The sequence below is a fragment of the Paralichthys olivaceus genome, chromosome 7 (genome assembly GCF_024713975.1).
Source record: "Paralichthys olivaceus isolate ysfri-2021 chromosome 7, ASM2471397v2, whole genome shotgun sequence".
NCBI lineage: Eukaryota > Metazoa > Chordata > Actinopteri > Pleuronectiformes > Paralichthyidae > Paralichthys > Paralichthys olivaceus.
The window spans coordinates 19,308,382-19,330,931 of record NC_091099.1 but is presented as its reverse complement, the minus strand read 5'-3'; the positions used below and the strand labels follow the sequence as shown (position 1 = coordinate 19,330,931).

Genomic DNA, 22,550 nt, shown 5'->3' with positions numbered 1-22,550 from the left:
CTGCAGGGGCCTCAGATCTCCAGTGGTCCTGGAGATTTAAACGATTGACATTTATAAAATTTAGTTTTGCACATTTGAATTATAGAATCGAGAATATCAGGTCTTCCATCTCGTCCTCTATCTTATTTTGACAAGACATGAACAGTTTTGGGGTATAGTGGTGTTTTATTTATTTAGCGTATATGTTTAATAAGATATTTATTGTTATTATTTTTTATTTATTTATTCTTTTGAAAGCCTTGGGTTAAGTTGTATAAACCCATCAGAGAAATTGTAGATATTTTATGATCAATTCAGTTATTTGTCTGTAATAATCAATTGATTTTTAGTTGAAAAGTCGTTTTTGTGTTGCCTTCATCCCAAAATATGAAGATTCAAATGGTTAATCAGTTTTACAAATTTGTTGCAGAAATAATTTTCTGTTCCTTCGTAGAGATGAACTACTATAATAAAACTCAGAGTCTGATGCATGATGGGATATCATCCAGGCTGAATACGTTAATGAAAAACATATAACAATCATTTGATTATATATAAAACATGTTCGTTGAAAGATGAATGGCAGCAGTCTCTTCTTCATCTGTGTGTACAGTGGTGTATTCTCTCCATCCACGTGTGACCAGCTTCTCTCTGTCCGCCAGCTGCTGAGGGTTTGAAATCTGTGGTGCGTTCGCGTACCCTCGTAAAATATCCCTTACGCATCGCAAACAAACAGTGCCCTGTGGCGACAGCTTGCCACATGGAAATATAATACACCCACAGTAAAGTAACAGTGAGGTTTAAGCAAGGTCTTGTTTTCAACTAGAACCGGTTTGAACAAGGTTGGGAGATTAAGTTTTTCTGCGCTGTTATTCTACTGATTGTCGTGCAGAGTTCACTACGTGAACTCACTATGTGGAGAAGCAGAGGGAACTTGTGTGTAGATATTTAAAGAAATGAACTATAGCCTATATCCTATAGAATAAAAGAGAAGGGTCTGCATGTGGGGTAAGTTTGCATGGCTGAGAAGTTTGTCATTTGTGTTGTTGTTTGCCAGCAGCTGTCATGTACAAAAACTTGCCAGCATGTAAAAAGTGTTGTTTACTCTTGTCAAGCAGATGAATAGACACATAAACAACTTTCTTTGGTTACACACCCATGTGGTCCATGTTGTAACATTAACATGTTCAGACACAGTCAGAAAAAAACAACAACGCCAAGGTGAACAGCTGGATAAACCTGTTAGGGGGCCCTGTGCCTCTGACCTTTGGCCTGACTCCAGGTTTCTATTTATGACTTAACACAACTTTATTTCAAATATAATATAAGATCTAAATATGTAGGTTGTGTCACATATAAGTAAATGTCCATTAACCAAATTAATTGTGATGTGGCATAGAAATAATTGGCATTATTTACCATATTGAATTTATTTTACATTATATATCATATTCAGAATGATCGATCAAATCGAATTTAACAGTATGTGTAGATATCCATACAAGGAATTTGACTCCATCTTAGCAATGCTCTCAGTGTCCTAGCACATAGAAATAAAAATAAACACCGCCCCCCCCCAAAAAAAACTGAGCCAAAATAATTAAAGAAATAATAGATGTGATGGATATGAACATTTTATGATATAAATAACGTAACATTGTTCACAGTTTGCAGTAGAGTGATTTGTATTGATTTATTGGCCTGTTTGAAGAAATATATGCACATGACTTCATATTTTTAAATAACATTGAAAGAATGATGTATCCATCCATCCATTCATCCACTCATCCACTTTTTCCCACGCGTCCTGAACGCATCACCCAGGCAGCGATGCTCCTCACAGACTCAGGATCTGCAGGCTGCAGCCGCTGTCTCCATGTTACCTGTGTTTCCCAGCGCTGCGAGATAATTCAAGTTTATTTGTGACTGTAAATGTTCTCACTGAAAGATAAGACATAAGAGGGACTTGTTTTCTGGCCTCGGGGATTCTTGTATATTGTGTTTTTACCGCCGATAACAACTTGAGATGCGCATTTGGAGTTAAAGGTAAGATGTTTGACATTTGAGTTTGTTGTGTGATGTTCTGAGGTCTCAGCTGCAAACAGAAGCGCTTCATCGATGCAAATATTGACTTAACATCTGCTTGATGATGCAGCTTCATTAAACAGACTCTAACCTGCTCTTGCTTTGTTTTTTTTTTTGGTTAAGTTCTGGAAAAAGAAGCCAGATGTTGTTAATTCATTTGAACCCAGATGCTGTCTCGTAATTCGTGTGCCAAGGCACTGAGGTCGGTTCAGTTGAACGGAAAGTCACACAATCCTGTAACCGTAGAGTCCTGCCCCCTGCAGAGCAGCAGCCCGTGCTTGTGCCACTTCATTGTGAGAGCAGCTTTAAAGCTAGAAACTCTATCTACAGGAGGACAGCATTGCATGTGGCTGCTGTCATCATTTTCCCCACAGCTGAGGACAGACATGCACGGGGGCGGCTGCTGTCTACAATTAGTCCTCCCCTCTTGTCCCATGATGACCTTTTTCCGATCCATTTAGGCAACATCCGGCCACCTATCACATCCATCACTCTACCTGGCACAGGGAGCAACATACGTACCAATGATACACTTATAAATAAAACATACTGTCAGTCCCATAGGACTGAGGTAGCTTGAACCTGATATTTAAAACTGCCCCTCTGTCCAGACTAGTTTATATTACATAGAATATTTAAGGGTGTGTTCCTGATTTGCACCATTTGTACAATAAACCTATTCTACTGTATTCTGTATTAGAAGGTATATCTTAAATTAGTGAAGTAATCACCTGGAATCACAGACAATCCTTTAATCCTCAGACTGTAAATAATAATAATAATCAGTGAAACCAAGAGTCCCCTCATGATTTCAATTCACTAGATCTGTATTTTTATTTGGGTCTGCACCAAATTTTGCAAACTCATAAATATCCCACACTACCCTAAACACGTCTGACTTTTTTTTCATTAACATCCATGAATGTTTTTCGGAGAAATCAATGAAAATGTTGAAAAACATCCCAACTCGCAATGTTAAAGATAGAGATAATACTGGATCCACACCACAATTTAATGGGTTCCTGAGAATGGAAATCAATTCAGTATGTTTTGTGAATTTTTTCTTACAATCACACAAACAAACCAACAAACAAATGGTCAGGCGTGAAAACATAACCTCCTTGGCTGAGGTAATTAAAAAGGGTACGTAAAAGACAAACTCTTACAAACATTTATTAGTTTCATGGCTGCAACTATCCATGGCTTTAACCCATAAAAAAAATGTTCAGCTTGATGAAGCTTCTGCGATGTCACATGTAACTATTAATAAACTGGCAAACATATACTGGATTATATTTCTTTGAATATTGTCAGAGCGCCTGCTGTGCATTCACTTTACATTCCCCAGATGGGACGGACATCAGGCAGGTTTTGACATCCATCAGGGACTATGTAACAGGATGTAGCTAGAAAATCCTCGGGTGGAAATGGACTTGTGTTGTTGACTTGTCGCTGCCACATTAGCTCAAGCATGATTCTGTTCTGGGAATATTATGTAGCTGTAGCCGTTTTTATTATGTTCACAGGTCACAGTGTAATAGCCCATAACATTTGCAGAAGTTCATAGAATGTCATTATGATTTCTTACTCACAAATGGCGATCCTTTTCTTTTCCCCCCTCCCACAGCTTCAAAAACACATCATGGTGCTGTGCACACTATCCATGAGCCAGAAGTAGGACTGTTATACAATGAAAAGCCCTAATTGGCATCTGAGAGCAAAGAACAACAGGTCACTGATCCATGTAGAGGGTCATTTCCAAAGTATCATGCTGAAGGGAACCATCTTTAGTATTAGTCAGATTCTAATCTGATGACAGTTGTGGTGCAGTTTTATGTTTTCTGTTTTTTCTGCTTTGGTCCCAGATGTTTATGGACAAGCCCCAGAGTACAAATGTTTTCATTTTTCTGCGAGTCCAACACTTCCAGTAACACTGACCATGTCAAAACATTCAATTTTCAATTTCTTTTTTGCCTTGGAAATACATTTTGCCATAAAAAATAATCTTGAAAAAAAGTGAAGTGTGAAAACATAAAAAAGCTAGAATTCTAATCTGTCCCACCACAGTTTCAGAATGAACTAAAATGTTTTTACACTTCTCATAATAACATAGGAGATCTCTAACTTGGTGTTTTGCTCCGTTGTTGAATTGTATATCTGTGTGCACTCATATCTGTAGTGTTATTTGCTACATGCTCGCTTGCACAATTGTCCATAAAGTTTTTACTGTCAGCGCAGACAGTCAGACCTCATATTTTAAGTTGCAGTTGTACACGTACCCACAACTGGCATGCAATGCAGTTCTCTCTCTCACTTTAAAAAAATGGATTTGTTCATTTGGAATCTGTTACACATGAAAGCGATCTTCATTCCCCAGCTACCACCAGAGACTGAATTAATTGAATTCTGTAGGAAACGCTGAAAAGAAAATCTAAATTATTCCTGGATCCACCTATTTATTTAGATCTGCACCAAAAATGTAATGAGAGCTTCCTGGGGTCATTTCTCACCCCTCCACAAAATGTGCTTAATTGATTGCTTAATCCTGCTTACTAACTAACAAACAAACAAACAATGATGAAAACAAAAACTACTAGATAACTACTAGATAATGATTCATTATGGTGGTTCAGCAAACTAAACTTTGTTTCTATGTTGTGTGTTTTTTTATGGCTGATGTTAAATTGTCACTGTTAGATGGGGAAGCTTGTTATCAATCTTAATCTCTCGTTGACTCATGTCACCTCTTTCCTGGCAGGTATAGACACACATGCAGCTTCGTGTCTGCAGCGGCTAGCTAGCCATGCCGAGCTCGGGGTTTAATCCTGCGGGGCTCTACCCTTCTTCCTAGGATCTTGGTCAGAACCTCCAGGACCGTCCAGGACTCTCAAGCCTCCCGTGACCATCTGTGACCTGGCAACATGGGGGAAAGGCGGGCACACTCCTTCCACATGACATGCCACGTGCAGCATGACTATGGCAGCAGGATGGGGAGCTCCTTCATAAGTTGCAGTCCCAATGGATATGCCAGCACCAGCCTCAGCTTGGAGCAGGAGATGGACGCTGACCTCGCAGCCTTGACGGGCACTTCTGCCGTACGGGCCCCTGAACCTGACAGAAGCCACTACTCTCCTGTTTCACTGGAACTGGACCCCACCGCGGTGAATAATGGATCAGGCATTTCCTGCTGTCCACCAGCAGACACAAAGGACCCAGCATTGCAGATGATACACGACCTGTCCTCGACCACCTCTATCCCGCCACCTCTGCCTCGTTCGAGCTGGCTGCATCATCACCAAAAGGATTTCCAGAGCCCGTACATCAAGACTAGCATGCAGGGGGATGTTTACAACTTCCTAGAGAGACCTGCTGGACTGAAATGCTTCCTCTACCACTTCCTTGTGTGAGTATCTGTCTGGTTCAGTGTGTAGTGATTTCAGTGCAGCTTCAGGTCAATTTGGGAGCAGGGCAGAATTAGCGGACAGGACGATAGAGGACCACAGAGGTTGACAAGATGGTGCTAAGAACATTGAGATGAATTTTTGTGAATTCACACAATTAGGAGCGCTCAGGGAGAACTATCTCTGTCAACACAATCGAAAAGAACTTCCAAAAGTTAAAAACCAAATTAAAAAAGAAACAAAAACCGTTTACGAGATCTGACTGTAGTAAAATAAGTACATCTAAACCCAATGAGGTCTAACTTTCATATCAGCGCTAAAGCTGTTAAACATTCAGCATAAAGACAAGTTGAGTATCTGTCTTAGGCGACACAGGCCAGCGTGGTGTCTCTTCCTCAGCTCCAGTCCCCCTCTTGTTAATTACATCTAGTGCAGCTCCTTCCAGTATTAGGTTCTGGTTCCCACTAAGTAAGGGAGAGGTGTGTGTGGCCTGTCGGCTGTCAGCCCTTGTTTTAGCTCAACAGAAGCAGGTCAATGCGATCTGGTCAACCACCCCTCTGGCCCTGATGAGCTCCGTCTCCTCTCTGGTCTTCCTTACTGTCAATAAATCATCCACCTCATGCATGAAACATGGGGCTGTCTTCTCGATACTGCTGACCTGACCTGCCCAGCAGCACTTGACCCACAGTTAAAACATAACCCACCTGAGTCATGTTATTAACCGCCTCTTAAGAACACTGTCTCTCCTTTGTTGGCATTCAAATGTTTGGACTGTGTGTTTCAGAAAGCATAATGATGGGAAGAAACTGTGCTGCAGTATAGTATAGTATATATTGTATGTTTTTGCAGAAGAAACCAGGTAATTTATGCAGCATGTTTCATTTTAATTTCATTCAAATATTCTAGAAAATTAGTTAGTAAGATAAAAAAATATATGGTGGAAAGATTAAAAGATTTCATTTATGGGAAAAACAATTGTGCATTATAGCACTTTATCGTAGCTTTTGTTTTTTTAGATAAAAACGTCACGGCAGAGAATACCCCTGAACATGTGACTAAAGCATCTTTTATGATCTCTGAAGTGTCCCACAGTTGAGTCCCAGATGTCATAGTAAGCCGTGAGCACATGGATTTAGACCAGATTAGATGGAAATATGAACGATAATAATAGAAGTTCTGTCGAAAGGCCTCTGATGAACTCTGTTTCCATTCAGCTGAATCACACATTGAGTCAAAGCAGAATTGTTGTGTTTCCATTGGTGACAGAATGAATACTACAAAATTCAGTGTTTTAAGGAATTATTTAGCTGTGCCTCAACCCTGCAGCCACAGTGGACTATAGCTCCACATTGTATTTGCCTGTAGTCTGGGCACAGTGAATATTCAAGATTCAAGATTCAACAACTCTTTTGCAATTTCACCCTACATCAGCTGTAGCATTTCCCTGGAGTAAGTGTGATTGCAATAAATAAACCATTTCACAGTTTGAAAAACAATACCTGCACCCACATGTTGGTAAAAATCAGTGTCCAGTGCAGATATGGTGTAAAGTCAGTGAATTTAAGAATCAAGTGCAAATCAAACAGCAGCAGAGTCAGATCGAGCAGCTGAATGCAGGTTGTGTGTGCGTGTGTGTACGCTGCTGCTGCAGGTGTATTAATGCATTCTAAACTGCATCATTAATTATCTGAGAGGCACACGCCATATTCCATGTTGTGTCTAAGTAGACCTTAGACAGGGACAGTGCCGTAAATAATCAGAATACATGCATGCAAAAAAATCTGTAGGTCTATAAGCTCTGAAGAGTCCTGTTCCTGCAACATAGAAACACACTGACCCCCCTCTAGTGCTTTGGCTCAGTTGTATTCAACTGATTTAATGAATTAAATATGTCAGTCATTAAAATAGCAGTTATGCCCAACATGTTTCATCCCCATCTGTTTCATTTTTTTCTTGAAGAGCAGCAGAATGAGTGTCTCTCATTAAAATCCTACCTCTGACACTCACAGCTGATGGAAACAGAGATTATGTTTTTGTGCCTCACATTGCTGATCTAATCTGGTCCAGCAGTAATTGAGGCTCTAATGTTCTCCCATCACAGAGGAGGGAAAACCCGAGCCTTTCCTTCATTTAATATTAACCCCCTCTGACTGATCCCCGCTGACACTCCTTTAAGTAACTCTTACTTGTCGATTGCTGGTGGCCATCTCTTTTCCTGGCCTCTTTAGAGATTGGCAGGAGAGAAGAGACAAATAAAGGGCTGCACTCTTGACAGCCTTAATTGGCCTGGTCTGTATTAGGCTAGGGTAACACACACACACACACACACACACACACACACACACACACACACACACACACACACACACACACACACACACACACAGACACACACTTTATCACAGGTCACTTTTGAGGACATCACATAGACTGGTGACCCTAACCCCTAAACCTTTAAAACCAGAGTTTACAAAGTGCTTTGACAAAAAGCAATAACACTTGAACTAACCTCAATTGATTCTTTACCATGTGGCCTAAACCTATAACCTTAACCACTGACTTGAAAAATCAGCCTTTTCCCACCTGAGAACTTTAGACCCCAATTAAACAAGCTGGAAGTTTGAAATCAACACTCCATTTGGCTCTTTCAGAGCATCTAATCAACAGGTGCCAGAACAGAATAACACCAGATCTACAGAATATGTATTTGACATATTACACATACTGTAATTGCATTAGATATAGACAGTATGTGTTGAACGCATCCTTTAAGTGGGCTTTGTCTGTACTAGTTAATAGATTTGATCACTTTTAAAGTTGGTCCATAGATAATAAAGAACATTTTGGATAAAAGTTTTTATTTATCCTATATTATTATACTAATAGTGAATTTCATTGCATTTTTTTTATAATTAAAGTTGCTTTGAGGGTTTTATTATTGTGCAAGGTGCAAACCCATTGAAAAAAAATTGAGAAACTGAAAAAAGTTTTTTTTCTTACTATTTTGACATGTTTAATACTTAAGGCAAGGAAATACATACCTTATGTGGCCTTGCACATTTTTAAATAAAATAATCTATTTTATAAACTCAAACACTAAAGTGCTCTACAAACATCAAGATAAGGATTAAATCTCATGAAAGATTTTAAATCGAATAATTTGATGAAATGTATGCAAACAAAGTTGCAGATTTTATATTAAGTAATCTTCAAGGAACATTTTCCATCCTATAAAATTGGTTGATTTAATAAAAAAAGCACGAAATATATTATTAGATTTCATATCTGTCTAACCCCAGAGTAGACAGACAGAAGCACATACATCCAAGCACATACCACACTAATGAGGCCAGAGTTAAACAGAGTGGATAGAAATCCCTTGACCTCGGTACATCATACATGGACATGTGTCCAAAAGAGTCTTATGCAATGGATGCAGACTCACCAGCACACAGACAACCTGGGGCCATGATCGCCTTCACGTTTGGGCCACTCCCTCTGAATCTTTTACATAACCAAAGGGAATAAACATTCACCCTTCCCATAGATCAAGCAGATTACAGCCATACATCTTGGTTCTCTCAAACACTCAAAGTTCAGTTTCTTACAGCTCGGTGAGGTACAGAAGAATTTCATTAAATTAATTTTAAGAAATTAATTATTTTTTAATTATTCATGTTTTTAATCAAGATGCTGTTCTCTGAAAAAGGTATTTTTCACTGTGTCGTCATTACAACCAGTTTGCCACTGAGAAAGCACTGCACCTGTTTATCCTCTGGCCCACCTCAAGACAAAGTTCTCCAGATGTTGTCTGGAGAACTTTGTTCTGTATTTTTGTATCTGGGCAGATTATTGAAACAGCCAGAGTTTCCAGGCAATAGGAAACAAAACTCTTATTGGATATCTGCTGACTGAACAAGGTCTATTGTATGGGTCACTTCCATTTCTCATTAGTAACACACACTATAACTGCCATTGAGGACTTTGACTGCGAAATGAAATGCCAGTGGGGAAGTCACCAGTCATGTAGTCAATATATATATTTACAGACTGGTTAACCAGTCAGTATCTACTGTGAGGCCTCTGTGTAAAATGATTTAGATTTAATGAGCTTTAAATATTAAAAATATATTTATACATTTTTTTATTCATATGCAGATTATATCTCCATTAATGCTTTAGTCATAAATGTCTGTTTACAATCCTAATCTAACTCTCTAAATCCAAGCAGATGATTTCACATGTCATGTTTTATCCAACATACTATCTAAACCTTAAAGATATTCAGTATAATATGATATTTTTGTTTGAGAAGATGAAAAAAAGCATTTTATTTAGTCATTTTTTTCATTTAAGACTTCATCTGAAATTATATTTTATTTGAATTATTTCTGACATGACTAATTGACATATCAGCAAGTCAGTTTTACACAAGTTGACCCACCTTATCCTCTCAGCTAATACTCATTCTATTGGTATGATCGGTGGTCTCAATAAAGGGCGATCAGAAATGCCAATCAGATATTTCAAAGGCTGTGAGACAACTTCTTTCTTAAATGGCTATCAGTAGCCAATTCATGACCAGTCATTAAAAAAAAAATGTTTAAAAAAAAAATTTCTACCTCGGAGGGTTATTTAGTTTTTTATGGCATCAAAGGATGTTGTATGAGGCACGAGACCATGTGAACTTAAAAAAAGGAAAAGGTGGCTTGAACATGATTCCCTATTGTAATTGTTTACTTTGCATTGGTGTATAAATGAAGCTTAGGGAAGCTTAAGGAATTATGAATTGACAGCGGCATGTAACTGATGCTGAATCTGACATACATCTGCTGAAGTCAGTGGTTCCGGACGAAACTGCTGCTGTTGTCTGATATCTCCCCCAGCTTTTTCTCTTTACATTCATCTCGTCCTTTAACCTGTAAGAAGATTTACATTTATTTTCCAAGTATGTGGTGGACGAGATCATAGCTTAGCCAGGATGGAATATTTACATTTGCGTCTGGTGGCTGATGTGGTGTAATCCAGGCTAAGCTCCTCTGTACATGGGATGTGGAGGAGGGGGGGTTAGGAAAGAGCGAACACGGATGTCCAGGGCAATTTGCTTATTGAAGTTTATACTTGTTAAAATTTCTCATGTGATGTATGGAGCAGCCTCAGAATGGAGATGTGGGTAAACCCCAGAGAAACCTAAGTGTTCGACAAATATGTAAACATAAAGGATGTTCAGTCACCTAACACCAAGACATTTATTATGGGAGCACACATACAGCCAGTATGTACAAACAGCCATAGCAGTGTTTCTTTATTGCCAGCATTTTATATGTAAATGTATTGTTATAAATATTTAAAATAATTTTCAATACAGTGTTGACAAGTTAGTGGCAGGACATAAAAAAATGCAGGAATATGTTTCAGTGTTCTAATAAGAGACAAAAAAAAAAGAAGATTGGCTGGGATACTGGGCGGAGCTTTTGCTGAGGGTGGGACTTTGATCAGGTGTTTTTGTAAAAACAACATGGCTGCCACTAGTGTCAGTGAATGGTTCAAAGTGAGAAGAAAGTGAGTTGTTAGGGTGAAGGTAAGTAGATGTGAGATCTACAGGCTGGGTTGTTTTGAATGTACGCTGGATATAGAGTCAGTAGAGAAATGTTCAAGGCTTCAAAAAGTAGTTTTTCACACTGCACTAGATAGTTCTTGTAATGGGGGGGGGGGCAGTGTCAGATGTGTGGGTTCAGGTAAAGAGGGTCGGGAAGTCCTGGGTCGGTGGAATGGTCCAACTCAGTAAAACACTTATTGAAAATGTGCTTGATCTGATGCCCTTGTTGACACGTCTACATTTTAAAAGAAAGGCCGAACACAAACGGTGAAAGACGTATGTCGACTGTGCTATTTGATGATCCACATCATCCAAACAGGCCATTTTCAGTGTGTTGCTCAGGGGTTGCTCTCACTGTTCCTCATAGTAGACATACTTTTGGAAACCGTAACAGGCTGAAAGCAGAAGGAGAGCAGAGTGCTGCCCGCAATAGGCACTCAATTGCTTATACCTGCATTCTACATCCCATAAGTCGGACAAGAATTTAGATGATGTTATTCTAAGCTTATATTGCCTTAGTTTCAGTCGATGGAGTTTGGTGTGGCTCTGCGCTGCACTTGGAGCTTGTTGGATCTGCAGTCAGTAATACTCACTAAAGCCCCAGCTGTTTTATTTTAATCAGATCTCAGAGGTTTTGGCCTGGCTAAATAAGGTTGGCTAATGGTTGTGAGTGACCCAGGCCTGTCTGCAGCAGACACCTCCCTGTGGTGTCAATGCAGAGCGCTTTAGAATATGACATTAGCTAAATGCTAAATCACTCCATCCAGCTATGATCTGTACACAGCCTGACATGTTGTATAATGTTTTATTGAATCTTAATCTTGTTTTTATGTGTCAAGGGATATTAGTGTCAAACTTCAGAGAACATGAAACATGGCAATTTAGGTCATTTTCACTATGCTGCCATCTTGTGCATTTGGAGCAAGAGACTGCGCCGTAGACACTTGAGGATGGAGGCGTGATAGCGAGGTTCAGTCTATACACAGTCATTCAGCTGTCAATCGTGATGTTTCACCCCATTTTATAGCATCAGATATCTAATTAAAACCAAAATTACTGGAAAAATGAACTCTTGTTGGCCAATATACGTCAGTGTGATAAGAACTACCTAAAATGACAGAAACTGTCTTGGAGAAAAAAATATTTAATGTGTACACCAGGTGGCGACTAAACATTTTATCTAAAAAAGGGCAACATCAGCTCCCCAAATAGTCAACCCAATCTATGGTGTGACCCAGAAACCCTCCAAAATCAGACAGGACCTCCTTCTGCGTTTTTCATACGTGAAAGGCAATCTCAAGAAAAATGTCCAAAACAAATGTTTTGGCAATCTTGTGGAGTTCATGTCTGTAAAGGGCAAAAAGAGTGTGTTGATGTTATCAATGGTTCACTCACTTACTAATAACACTGTGTGTCAGGGTGCCTGTGTAACACAGTGGGCATTTTGATATATGGGGTACCCCCTCAGTTAAATGTTTAGAATGTTTGTGCTCTGAAAGAGTTTTCTTAAAAAAAACATCCCAAATGTGTACCACAATATACCGTATGCTTTATATACTCAATGCTTCCTTAAATGGCAATGCTATGCTGACATGAGGCCATTTAGATTTTAACCAGAGAATATACTACAGTCATGTTGCTCCAATGAGTCACATGGAATACAGAACTGGCTGCAGCCTTGTGCTGGATGACCTATCCTGTTATTCTGACATTTAGCCCACTGTTGGTGCAGTATTTCTGGGATATTGCAGTACAATGTTATCCATTTAAAATCAAACAAATGCCATAGTCCCAGGTACTGAAGAGAACACAGATTACTGGACCTTGTCAATGACCTACATGGCCATGACATCATATTTATGCTCATCCTAATAGGATGATCTCATTTCAACACAAGGAAAATTGGTTTTGAGTTGACTTTACCTGCCCTCGTCTGTCTGCTCTCTTTTCTCCCAAATAGTTAATGCCACCCAGTTTGTTTGCATCATATAAGATATTTTTTTTAGAGAGTGTCACTGTTTTTATTTATTTTTTAATTTTAATACTATCTACATTTTCATGAATAATTGCAATGCAGTTGACTTTCAAGAGCTGCTGCAATCATCCTTAATTTCTTATTCAGTCTTTATTTCTCACGTCTGAACTTTTAACTATTCTAACTTATAACTATTAAATGTAGTTGTAGTTGAATAGGCTGTAACTGTTCCTGTTCCTCTTTGACTTCACATGGTGTCCTAGGTGTTTGGCTTTTAGTCAAAAGCATGCACTCTGCAGAGCTTGGACTGGCTTTAAGCCTACTTTTCAGTTGTCATACACACCTAAAATCCTTCAGTCCCATATGGCGAGGACACTACACAGAGGGCGTGTCAAACTGTGGAATCTCATTGGCTACCTCCAAGTGTCATCCACCAAGATGTGACTGGCTGATTTCAAAGCTGAAGGCTCAGACGAGTAGCCAGTGCAAGACATGTGGCTGTCCAGTACTCCAGAGCAAAGAGAGGAGCAAACCAAGATAGCACCCTCACTCACTCATCACCACCCTAGGTTGAGTCTGTGCCTCAGCCTGGATGAAAAAAAATGGAAAGTTCATGACATTGCACTGAATGGCAGCAGATGATGTCACCTCAGCTCACCCTCCTGCTGATGACTGGCGTCTTTAGAGGTCCAGAAATACGCTCAGAACATTGTGTTCCAATGCTTCTGTATTTTGCCTGCATTTATGTTTGAAGCAGCATCCGAGAGAGGGAGTTGTGTGTGTAATTTTGGGGCGGGTGAGGGGGTGGTGTTGTGAGAAGTAATCCTCCATTGAGTAAAATCACTGTCCCATCTGGCCAATGTTTCATAGTCCGTGTGTAAAGGGAATCCTCCCTCAGGAGTCTTACCTTCCATTAAACAACTGTCTCATAGTTATTCTACCACTGACAGACCAGATATTAGACCTTTTTGAAACAATGCACACCTTTTATCTGAATCATGTCGCGTATCGAAGTTGGCCTCAAGGGGGCGTGTGATTCAGTAAAGAAATATCACCTTTTTCTAACATTGTTGATCAAACCTCCTGTGTGCTACAAAATCCACATCTTCCATCCAGTTCATCCATTCGGCCGGAATCTATACTGCACATGTTTCTGGATTATTTTATGTTACATGAATAATATTAAACAACAGATACTTACATAACCCTTCAAGCATATGACATGTAATCCCGCTTGTAGTCCACAGCCTCATAATGCACCCACTGCTGTATGTTTTTAAAGTGAGCTTGATCGTGATGGTGGTGCATGCAAACGTCATGTAAAACCACTTAAAAGATGTGTGTGTCCCAAGGATTATTTCCTGCATGGGGAAAACGCAACAAGGCTGATTCTGCTGGAAAACAGAAAAGGCCCCTCATGAGCTCCTTAAAAAAATATGAATGAGTGACTAAGTGAATGAACAGTGCAGTGGTTGAAGAAGTAAGTAACTCAAGTGAAAGTTACGAAAAATTCCCAAAAGTTGTACAGAAATAGCAGATGAAAAAAAAGAAGCAAAAACTATATAATAAAAAATAAACCCATATAAACCGGAAAATGTGTGAATGGGAAAGCAGTCTCAGTCTTAAGTCCATACGTTATCATACAGTGTTTGGAAGTCTGTGTTTGTGTGTGTATGCTTGTTTTTATATGTAATGTATATGATGAAATAAGTTAATGCATGTGTGAAGATGTAAACATGTTCATATGTCGGGCTATAATTAATAGCCCCTGATAAATACATATCAGAAAATGTATTAATAATGAAAATAATAATTTGTTGCAGCCTCACCTTCCTCCCGGCATCCCTCCTTCCTCTCCCCCTTTCCTATTCCTTTACCCTCACCTTCAATTAGCTTGGGGATGTCCCCCTCATGAATTTGTATTCGTAGACCATGTATGTACAAATTCCTCTTTGAAAACAAATGAAGTGATTGATGCCTTTTTAAAACTAAAATGCTGTTCATAAAATTGAAAAGAATAAATGCTTTTATTTCTATGTACAATTTTTTACCTTGTGAAATTGAATTTGTGGTGACGCCTGACATGAAAACACTGTCCCTCTCCACAGCTTTGTCATGGTCCTGGTGTGTCTTATCTTCAGTGTCTTGTCAACTATAGAGCAGTATGCAGACTTTGCCACTGGAACCCTCTTCTGGATGGTGAGTACTTTCATTGTGTTCTTTCTCAAACAAGCTCAAATCCATATTCATAACTGACTCGTGGGTTATTGCAGGTTCATGGTTGCATCAATAGTACAGACAAACCCACAAGTTGATGGGAAATAGGCATTAGTTTTTAATTATTCAATGATTTGCTGCTTTTCTTTCTTGATTATACCACTGTAAAATGATTTGGGGTTTTAAAGTTTTGCTAGCCCTAAAATAAACATTTGAAGCTCTGATAACTTTTACTGTGTGAATTTAACATTTAATCCATTCATTCAAAATTGTGACGTATCTGTTCATTTAGGAGTTATCACTGCTCTGCTGAGAGAATTCGGTGATGCATACTAACAATAACACACTTGACATTCTTTTTTTTGTGTAAAACTCAAAAGTGCTATTTTCTAAACAGAAAAAAAGACACATGGGTGTTTATGCTTTACTGCAGTACCCACCTGTGTCCACATGATGGAGACAGAGGATCTTGGTTGGGTTGGGTCTTACCCGCCATCTTACACCTCAACACAAAGATTTTAAAAAGATTAATATCTTGCACTTAATAAAAAGTTAATCCACTTGACCAGCTTGCATTATAGCCACCCAAAACACTTGACTGTAAGCAACATCGTGCACATAGATTTCATGCTCAGGAGGCATTGTTTTTAAATCTATTGTGATTCCACTAGTTGTGCAGGACATTTGGCTCCACACAGACTCTACTTGCTGACACTTGCTGCTAAATTGATTATTTTGTGGCTTATTAGGCTGTTAAAGCTGCTAAATGATGCAATAAATCCAGGGCTTACAACAGGTACGAGAGAATTACGGCTGCTGTCATCTGTCTCTTGCCAGCACACTGTGAATATAAATACACATGTAGCTACCGCATACTCATGCACAATTTACACAGACACACACACACACACACACACACACCCATAAGAACAAACACATCTACCACCTCCTGAGTCCCAGGGGCAACCAGAGGACAGAGTGGACACTGTGTTCTGTAAACTTTTGGCCAGTGCCCTTTGAAGACCTACTATCACAGTTATTCATTTATTTATACTCAGGAAGAGCCAAATACTCTCCATCGTTATCGCTAACTCTTTCTCCAAGCCTCTCCCTTCTTTTTTTCTGTCTCTGGCTCCACCCTCGTCTTTCCACACCTTGTTTCTGCTGCTTCATTACTCAACATATAAGTAGTTATCAGTCCCACAACGATATAACGAAGAATAAAAAAATATCCATTACTGCTACTTAGCTTTTTCTTTTGACATGGTTATGGATGGGTTTGCTTCAGTATGAATTGCGAGATAAGAAAATGCCTTATCGTGGTGTAGGTGTGTGTATCTGTGTGTTTGTTTGAGGGGGTGGAGCTGTGCGAGTGGTGTCATGGTGGCATATACTGGTGGAGGCAGCTAAACTTAGAAGTTTCAGAGTCAGCTGACATCCATGAGTCGCACTCTGCTTGTTTTGAATGGCTGAGAGGGACATTCGTCCTTGAGGATATTTGGCCTTCAGGGCAGCTGCCAAAGTAAAGCCAGGCTGGCCAGGAGGCCTGCAGGCACACAGACACACACACACACACACAGACAGACAGACACACACACGTGTCACACGGATCTCGTCTTTGTCCTCTCTTCTGCCTCGGTCTTGTTCATTGCTTCCCTATTTCAAAATGTTTAACTATGTTTCTGCCTTTGCCATATAGGTGCACAACTATGCCTGGTGCTGTATTATTTTCAATTTTGTTCCATAAAATATCTGATCATCAAAGGTCTTACATTCAGTCAATTCCCATCCACAATCACGTCACTATTCTCCTCATTTTCTTGTGTCCAACATTGTGTTTGCCCAGTTTTCCACAAACTACCTTCTGGTTTTCTTCTGTGTCTGTCGTTTTGCCCGTCTGTCCTTTCTTGTGAACTCAATCTCTCAGATACACCTCTCAGGGTTTTATTCAAATTTTGCACAAACCTTCACTTTGCATCCAGGATGAACTAATTCGATTTCGGTGGTCATACAGATAATCATAACTGAGAATTTGTGCCATAATTAGGTTATATATTCATAGTGACAAATGTATCTTTGGGAAAATATGATTCAACGATGATAAAATGTCAAAAGTCTGTTTTGTATGGACATCATGATGAACATTTTTGGCCATTACTTATCACCCATAAGTTGTGTGACCGATGGTGGGGGCAGACAACAATAGGGCTTTAATTCATTTAGCACTACTCTCAATATAAAATTTCCCCTCGAGAACTGTGCCACAATATGTTTTTTTGAAAGTTGATGGTTGGTAATCACCAAATATGCAGTTTTTATATTAAAATCCACTTTCACATTCATACTAAAACCACATCAGCAGCACCAGTACCTGCAAAGTGGAGATGATTTTGCCACGTGATTAGAAAAGTGTTTTAAACCAACTGACCTCTGAGGAAACATGTGCAATTTATATGGGATTTACGTTATTGTCCGGAATCCAACATTAATAACAAGGCCATTACTCTGAATTGTCAAACATCCACGAGTTGCTAAAGCTTTGTGAAGCTCAGGTAAATCTAGATTTAGTAATGAGTGACTGTGTGTGTGTGTGTTTACGTGTATCTCCTGTGTAGCGGGACACAGATGAAGCAATCTAATCACATTTTCATCTGATACTGTAATTCCCTCGCAGCTCTTTGAATGAGATTACCCCTGCGTGAACAGGCGGCTGTTTTCAGTAAACAAGATCTTGCCAGTTTCTGATAACCACACAAAAAACACCCCAACATCTGGGTGACCCACTTTATGGAATTATTATGACTAATCTCTTCAAATTCCACCAATTCATGTGTACCTTTGACTTTCAAATGTGGCCCAGATGTCATAATTACTGAAGCTTGATGAAATGGGTGTCGGCACAAGGACTAGAGTGTGTGTGCTGATGTTTTAGTGTGACTTTTAACATTAGTTAAAAATTAAAAAAAAAAAAAAAATCTTCAAGAAACAAAACAAAGACATTTTTTTGGAAGGGTGGAGCACGACCCATGGACGGCCCTTTTAAATTTTGGAGCAGCATAAAACAGGATTTTCTTTCCCCCCTCTTTTCTTCAACATGGCGAGTTAGGGCATTAGAATTCGCGGAGGTCGAGCGCTCCAACTGCCCTTCTAGTTTGTTCTGTGAAGTGAAACCATTTCAGCCTAATTATCAGGGTATGTTATAGAGGTTTACTGAACCATTTCGGCCAGTCTCCGTCTTCTTTTCTTCCTTTTTCTTCCTCTTTCTTAGTTTTTAAACTCAGTGGCAGAAAATTAGCAATTCATGGAGTCGATTAGGGAGTATATAGGAATACCACGCCAGACCACTCAAGCTCAAACTCTAAAGCTGTAAAAATGATGAGTTTTTGAATATGGGCAAACTTCGAATGTAAAAAGCGCCAAAACAGACCTGTCATTCTGTCTGCCTTGTCACTATAAGTTTTACACACATACTGTTGTACAAGCTATTACTTAAGATACACAAAAGCACTAACCTTTTTTCTCTCTGATACTCGAAAGTGACACTGAGTCGTATCTGGTGTGATTGGCAGCTCATTGTTTTTGGGGCTGTGTGGTGCTGTGTTATTGCAGCAGGGCTCGAGGTATTAAGTTTCATATAAGGGGCGGTCAGGGAGCAGCCAGTTCAAGCAATCAACGAGATGGCCACCCACACAGGCTCACATTCAAACAGACAGTATAGTGGCCAAATATTATGGATACGCAGTGACCAGGAAAGTGATCTCCATCAGACGGACTTAATTAGTTCAGAGAGGACACACATGCATGCACGCTCAAGGAAAACACAATGCACAGTGGCACATCGTGGAAACTCAATAGGTCTATAGGTGCATGATTACACAGCTCTGGCATAAACTTTCTTTTGTGGATTTTTCATAACAAGTATATTTATCTGTCTTTAGGTGTTTCGACACCAGAGCTGATTATTTTTTCTTCTTATCTGTCAGGCAGTGCGATGGCATTTCATCCAGGGGCTTCCATCACTTAGCCATTGACCCTGTCTTAATATGAGCTGTCATCAGCCATGCTATCAACGTCCATCTTTCCTCCTGGGTGGTTTGGTGGTCTTGGTCCTAACTAGACCACCTCAGTGTCTCTCTTTCTCCGCCTCACACACCTGTCATTACCCTCTCCTATCACATCGTAAATCTTGATGATTGATTAAACTGGCCTCATTGCTTTTAGGTGAGTTTTAATGCACGGCACAGTGTTATCAGCGCTTTTAGAAATGATACCTTATCTGCTTCCACTTGCCCTCATCCCGTATGTGTTTTGCAATGATTGTCTCTGTACATATGGATTAATGTAACCCTTGCTCATGTTGTTTGCATTGTGATCCGCAGGAGATTGTGCTGGTGCTTTTCTTTGGCACGGAGTACGTGGTGCGGCTGTGGTCAGCAGGCTGTCGCAACAAATATTCAGGCATCAAAGGACGCCTCCGCTTTATCAGGAAGCCCATATCAATCATAGGTGCACCTGGCATTTTTCTTTGTTCCCATTTAATCTCATGGATTTGTCTCGTAGATTAAAAACTAAGATCATTCAAACTTTGTTCTCGTGCACAGCTTCATTAAAACTGAAATGATTGTAACCCTGATTTTACGATAATCTTTTTTGTTGTTTTGTCTGTGTGTCTCTTTTCCATCTCACAGATTTAATAGTGGTCATTGCCTCAATCATTGTGCTCGGTGTTGGGTCCAATGGCCAAGTCTTCGCCACGTCTGCCATCAGGTACAGCAGTTATTTTCGCTCTGCATTATTTTATTATTTTTCTCACATAGCTGACAAGCGATCAGAAGATGATGAGACAGATGAGTTTGTGTTATGTGTTGCAGGGGCATCCGGTTCCTCCAAATCCTGCGCATGCTGCACGTGGATCGACAGGGGGGAACATGGAGGCTCCTGGGATCTGTAGTCTTCATTCATCGACAGGTGGGTTCAAAGTATTCAGGCTGCTGCTCTTATCAGTGTGTTAATGCATTGCCTTGTTTCTAAGTACTTTTTAAAATCACATATAGAACGACTAGAACAGTTTTGTTGCTTTATTTAGCAGCAGTTTCTTCTATAGGCTGCCTGTACAGCTTGCAGATAAACTGCTGTAATCCATACCATACCAACAAATCCTGTGTGCGCAATCAGAAATACATGCACATGTGCACAAATAATCCACAGGAGACCAGGCTTCATAAGGAGAAGAGAGTCAAGGTTGGCTCTACATTTTTCCATTCTGGTACAGTTGTTTGCAGTATTTTCTCAGGCTGACACATAATGAAGTCAGAGGATGTAATGTTAATCTCTGAAGTCGACCGTGTTCTTTGGTTATAGTCAAACCGGACATTCATGTCTCTTTGATGTATAAGAGCACGAATGATCACTGAGGATCGCGTGTAAAGGTCAAGAAAACAAAACGCTTAAGACGGAACCAAGAAACGTGATTTGTTGCTATCTCCCTGTTGTCATATGACCACTTTATCAAATGATCTGCTCTGTTTAGTGGAAATGTGTAGCGGTCCACACTGGTTTTCATAGAGACATGGTTTCCTATTCACATGGGTTTCGACCTCTTTAGCTCTGAAGGAAAAGAGCACAAAGACCAGAAACTGTGCTCTCACTCCGCCATGACACTTTTATAGAAGCATCAAATACTTTAAAAATAAATTACAAATAGTCACCTTAACTCAACCCTTATATGCTTACAGCTTGTCTGAATGTAGATCACTGTATAATAGTCAACTATAATAACCACCACATCCTGTTAATCCTTCCTGTTATTCAGAAGGTGGTGGGGGACCTGTCCGACATATGACTGGGCTCAGCAGTATGCACACACTAGGATGCTAATGACATTAGGCCCAAAAGCACCATCAAACTCAGGGAGATGGCTCCCTGTCTATAAAATCATTTACATACAAATAAAGCTTGTGTTTTATAAAGCAACTGAACAGTTTAAAATACATATCTGATCTACTGCTGCGTCACGAGCCGTCCAGACCCCACAGGTCTGCTTTCTGTCCCAAGAGACAAAAAGCATTACGTTTTTATGCTTCACATATGTTGAACCAGCTCCTGTAGAGCTGCAGGTCTGCTGTGACTCTTAGTTCTTTTAAATAAATGCTTTTTATATTACATCACAAAATTACACATTTCTTATGTATTTTTGTCCTCTATGCAACCCTTTTCATTTGGCTTCTAGTCTTTTTATAACAGTCATGATGCCTTTTCTATTTATGTCGAGCACTTTTAATTGCCTTGTCGTTAAATGTGCTTTGCAAATAAACTTGGCCTTGCCCTTAAAAGCAATTTAATACATTTTAGCTTTAAGAGTCACTGATATTTCCTATATTCAGGAGAAAAGCATGATGAGTGTAGAAAGACATGAGGGATTGAGCGTGCTGCATTGATAGCTGCTGTTGTCAATTACATCTTTGGCAGAGCAAACCAGAGCGGATAATATATATATTTATATTTATGTTATACTCTTCATACATGGTACTCTCTCATACAACATTTTCTTAGTATAATTTTCAACTATGTTTTGTTTTTTTCCAGGAGCTGATCACTACTCTGTACATCGGATTCCTGGGCCTGATCTTTTCGTCCTACTTTGTCTACTTGGCGGAGAAGGATGCTGTGGATGAGGAGGGCAAGACGGGCTTCTCCAGCTACGCTGATGCCCTGTGGTGGGGCGTGGTAAGGCGGACAATCTAGCAAAAGAAATCTGTTGTAATTCTTTGTTGTTTAGTCTTTCAATGATGTTTTTGTATGAGCATATTTTCAGAATTCCGCTATGCATATATTACTGGGATCCTTGAATGCTCCTTGCTCCACGCGCAAATCCTCTTTCTGAAGAGCTGTAACAACTTATATGTACAATGAGCACTCAAGTGGAGTCTTAGCTGGAGAAATGGAGATGGGTGGCCACTCTAGTTCGACCAGTTATAAACCATTTTTTTCCCCCAAGTTCTCTTCATTGTGTTTTACGTGCAGCATGCACATGTTGGTGCAACACAGTCAGGTGTGTAGATGTTTTTCGTGAGTGGAGCTGTTTTCGTCTTTTTTCTTCTGTGTGCGGAGGCTCGGGTTCCCAGAGCAGTTAATTAAACATTTGAATTAAAAGCGCAGAGTAATAAGAAACCTATGGCAGCCTTGTGCAGGGGATCAGTGCGCCACAAAGAGACGGTAATAAACCATTCACCTCTGAGCTCTTTGGCTCAAAGCACTTTTTAAAGCACCAATATAAAGTGTCAGGTCCCTTAAT

At 39.7% G+C, this 22,550-nt stretch overlaps 1 protein-coding gene across 3 annotated transcripts in view; it reads left to right on the top strand.

The window, feature by feature from the left end:
* The first annotated feature begins 90 nt into the window (after positions 1-90).
* The window catches only part of kcnq1.2 (potassium voltage-gated channel, KQT-like subfamily, member 1.2), a 188,104-nt gene continuing 165,644 nt past the window's right edge, over positions 91-22,550 (top strand). Inside the window, exons 1-7 of one of the 3 annotated variants that reach the window (XM_069529029.1) lie at positions 91-987; positions 4,823-5,467; positions 15,148-15,238; positions 19,636-19,762; positions 19,945-20,023; positions 20,128-20,224; positions 21,842-21,982. In XM_069529029.1, coding sequence (XP_069385130.1) covers positions 4,986-5,467; positions 15,148-15,238; positions 19,636-19,762; positions 19,945-20,023; positions 20,128-20,224; positions 21,842-21,982 — 1,017 coding nt within the window. In that variant the 5' untranslated portion in view covers positions 91-987; positions 4,823-4,985. Of the gene's footprint in view, positions 988-1,749; positions 2,026-4,822; positions 5,468-15,147; positions 15,239-19,635; positions 19,763-19,944; positions 20,024-20,127; positions 20,225-21,841; positions 21,983-22,550 lie in introns of those variants that run through there. The other 2 variants (XM_020079206.2, XM_069529028.1) reach the window with 2 other exon arrangements.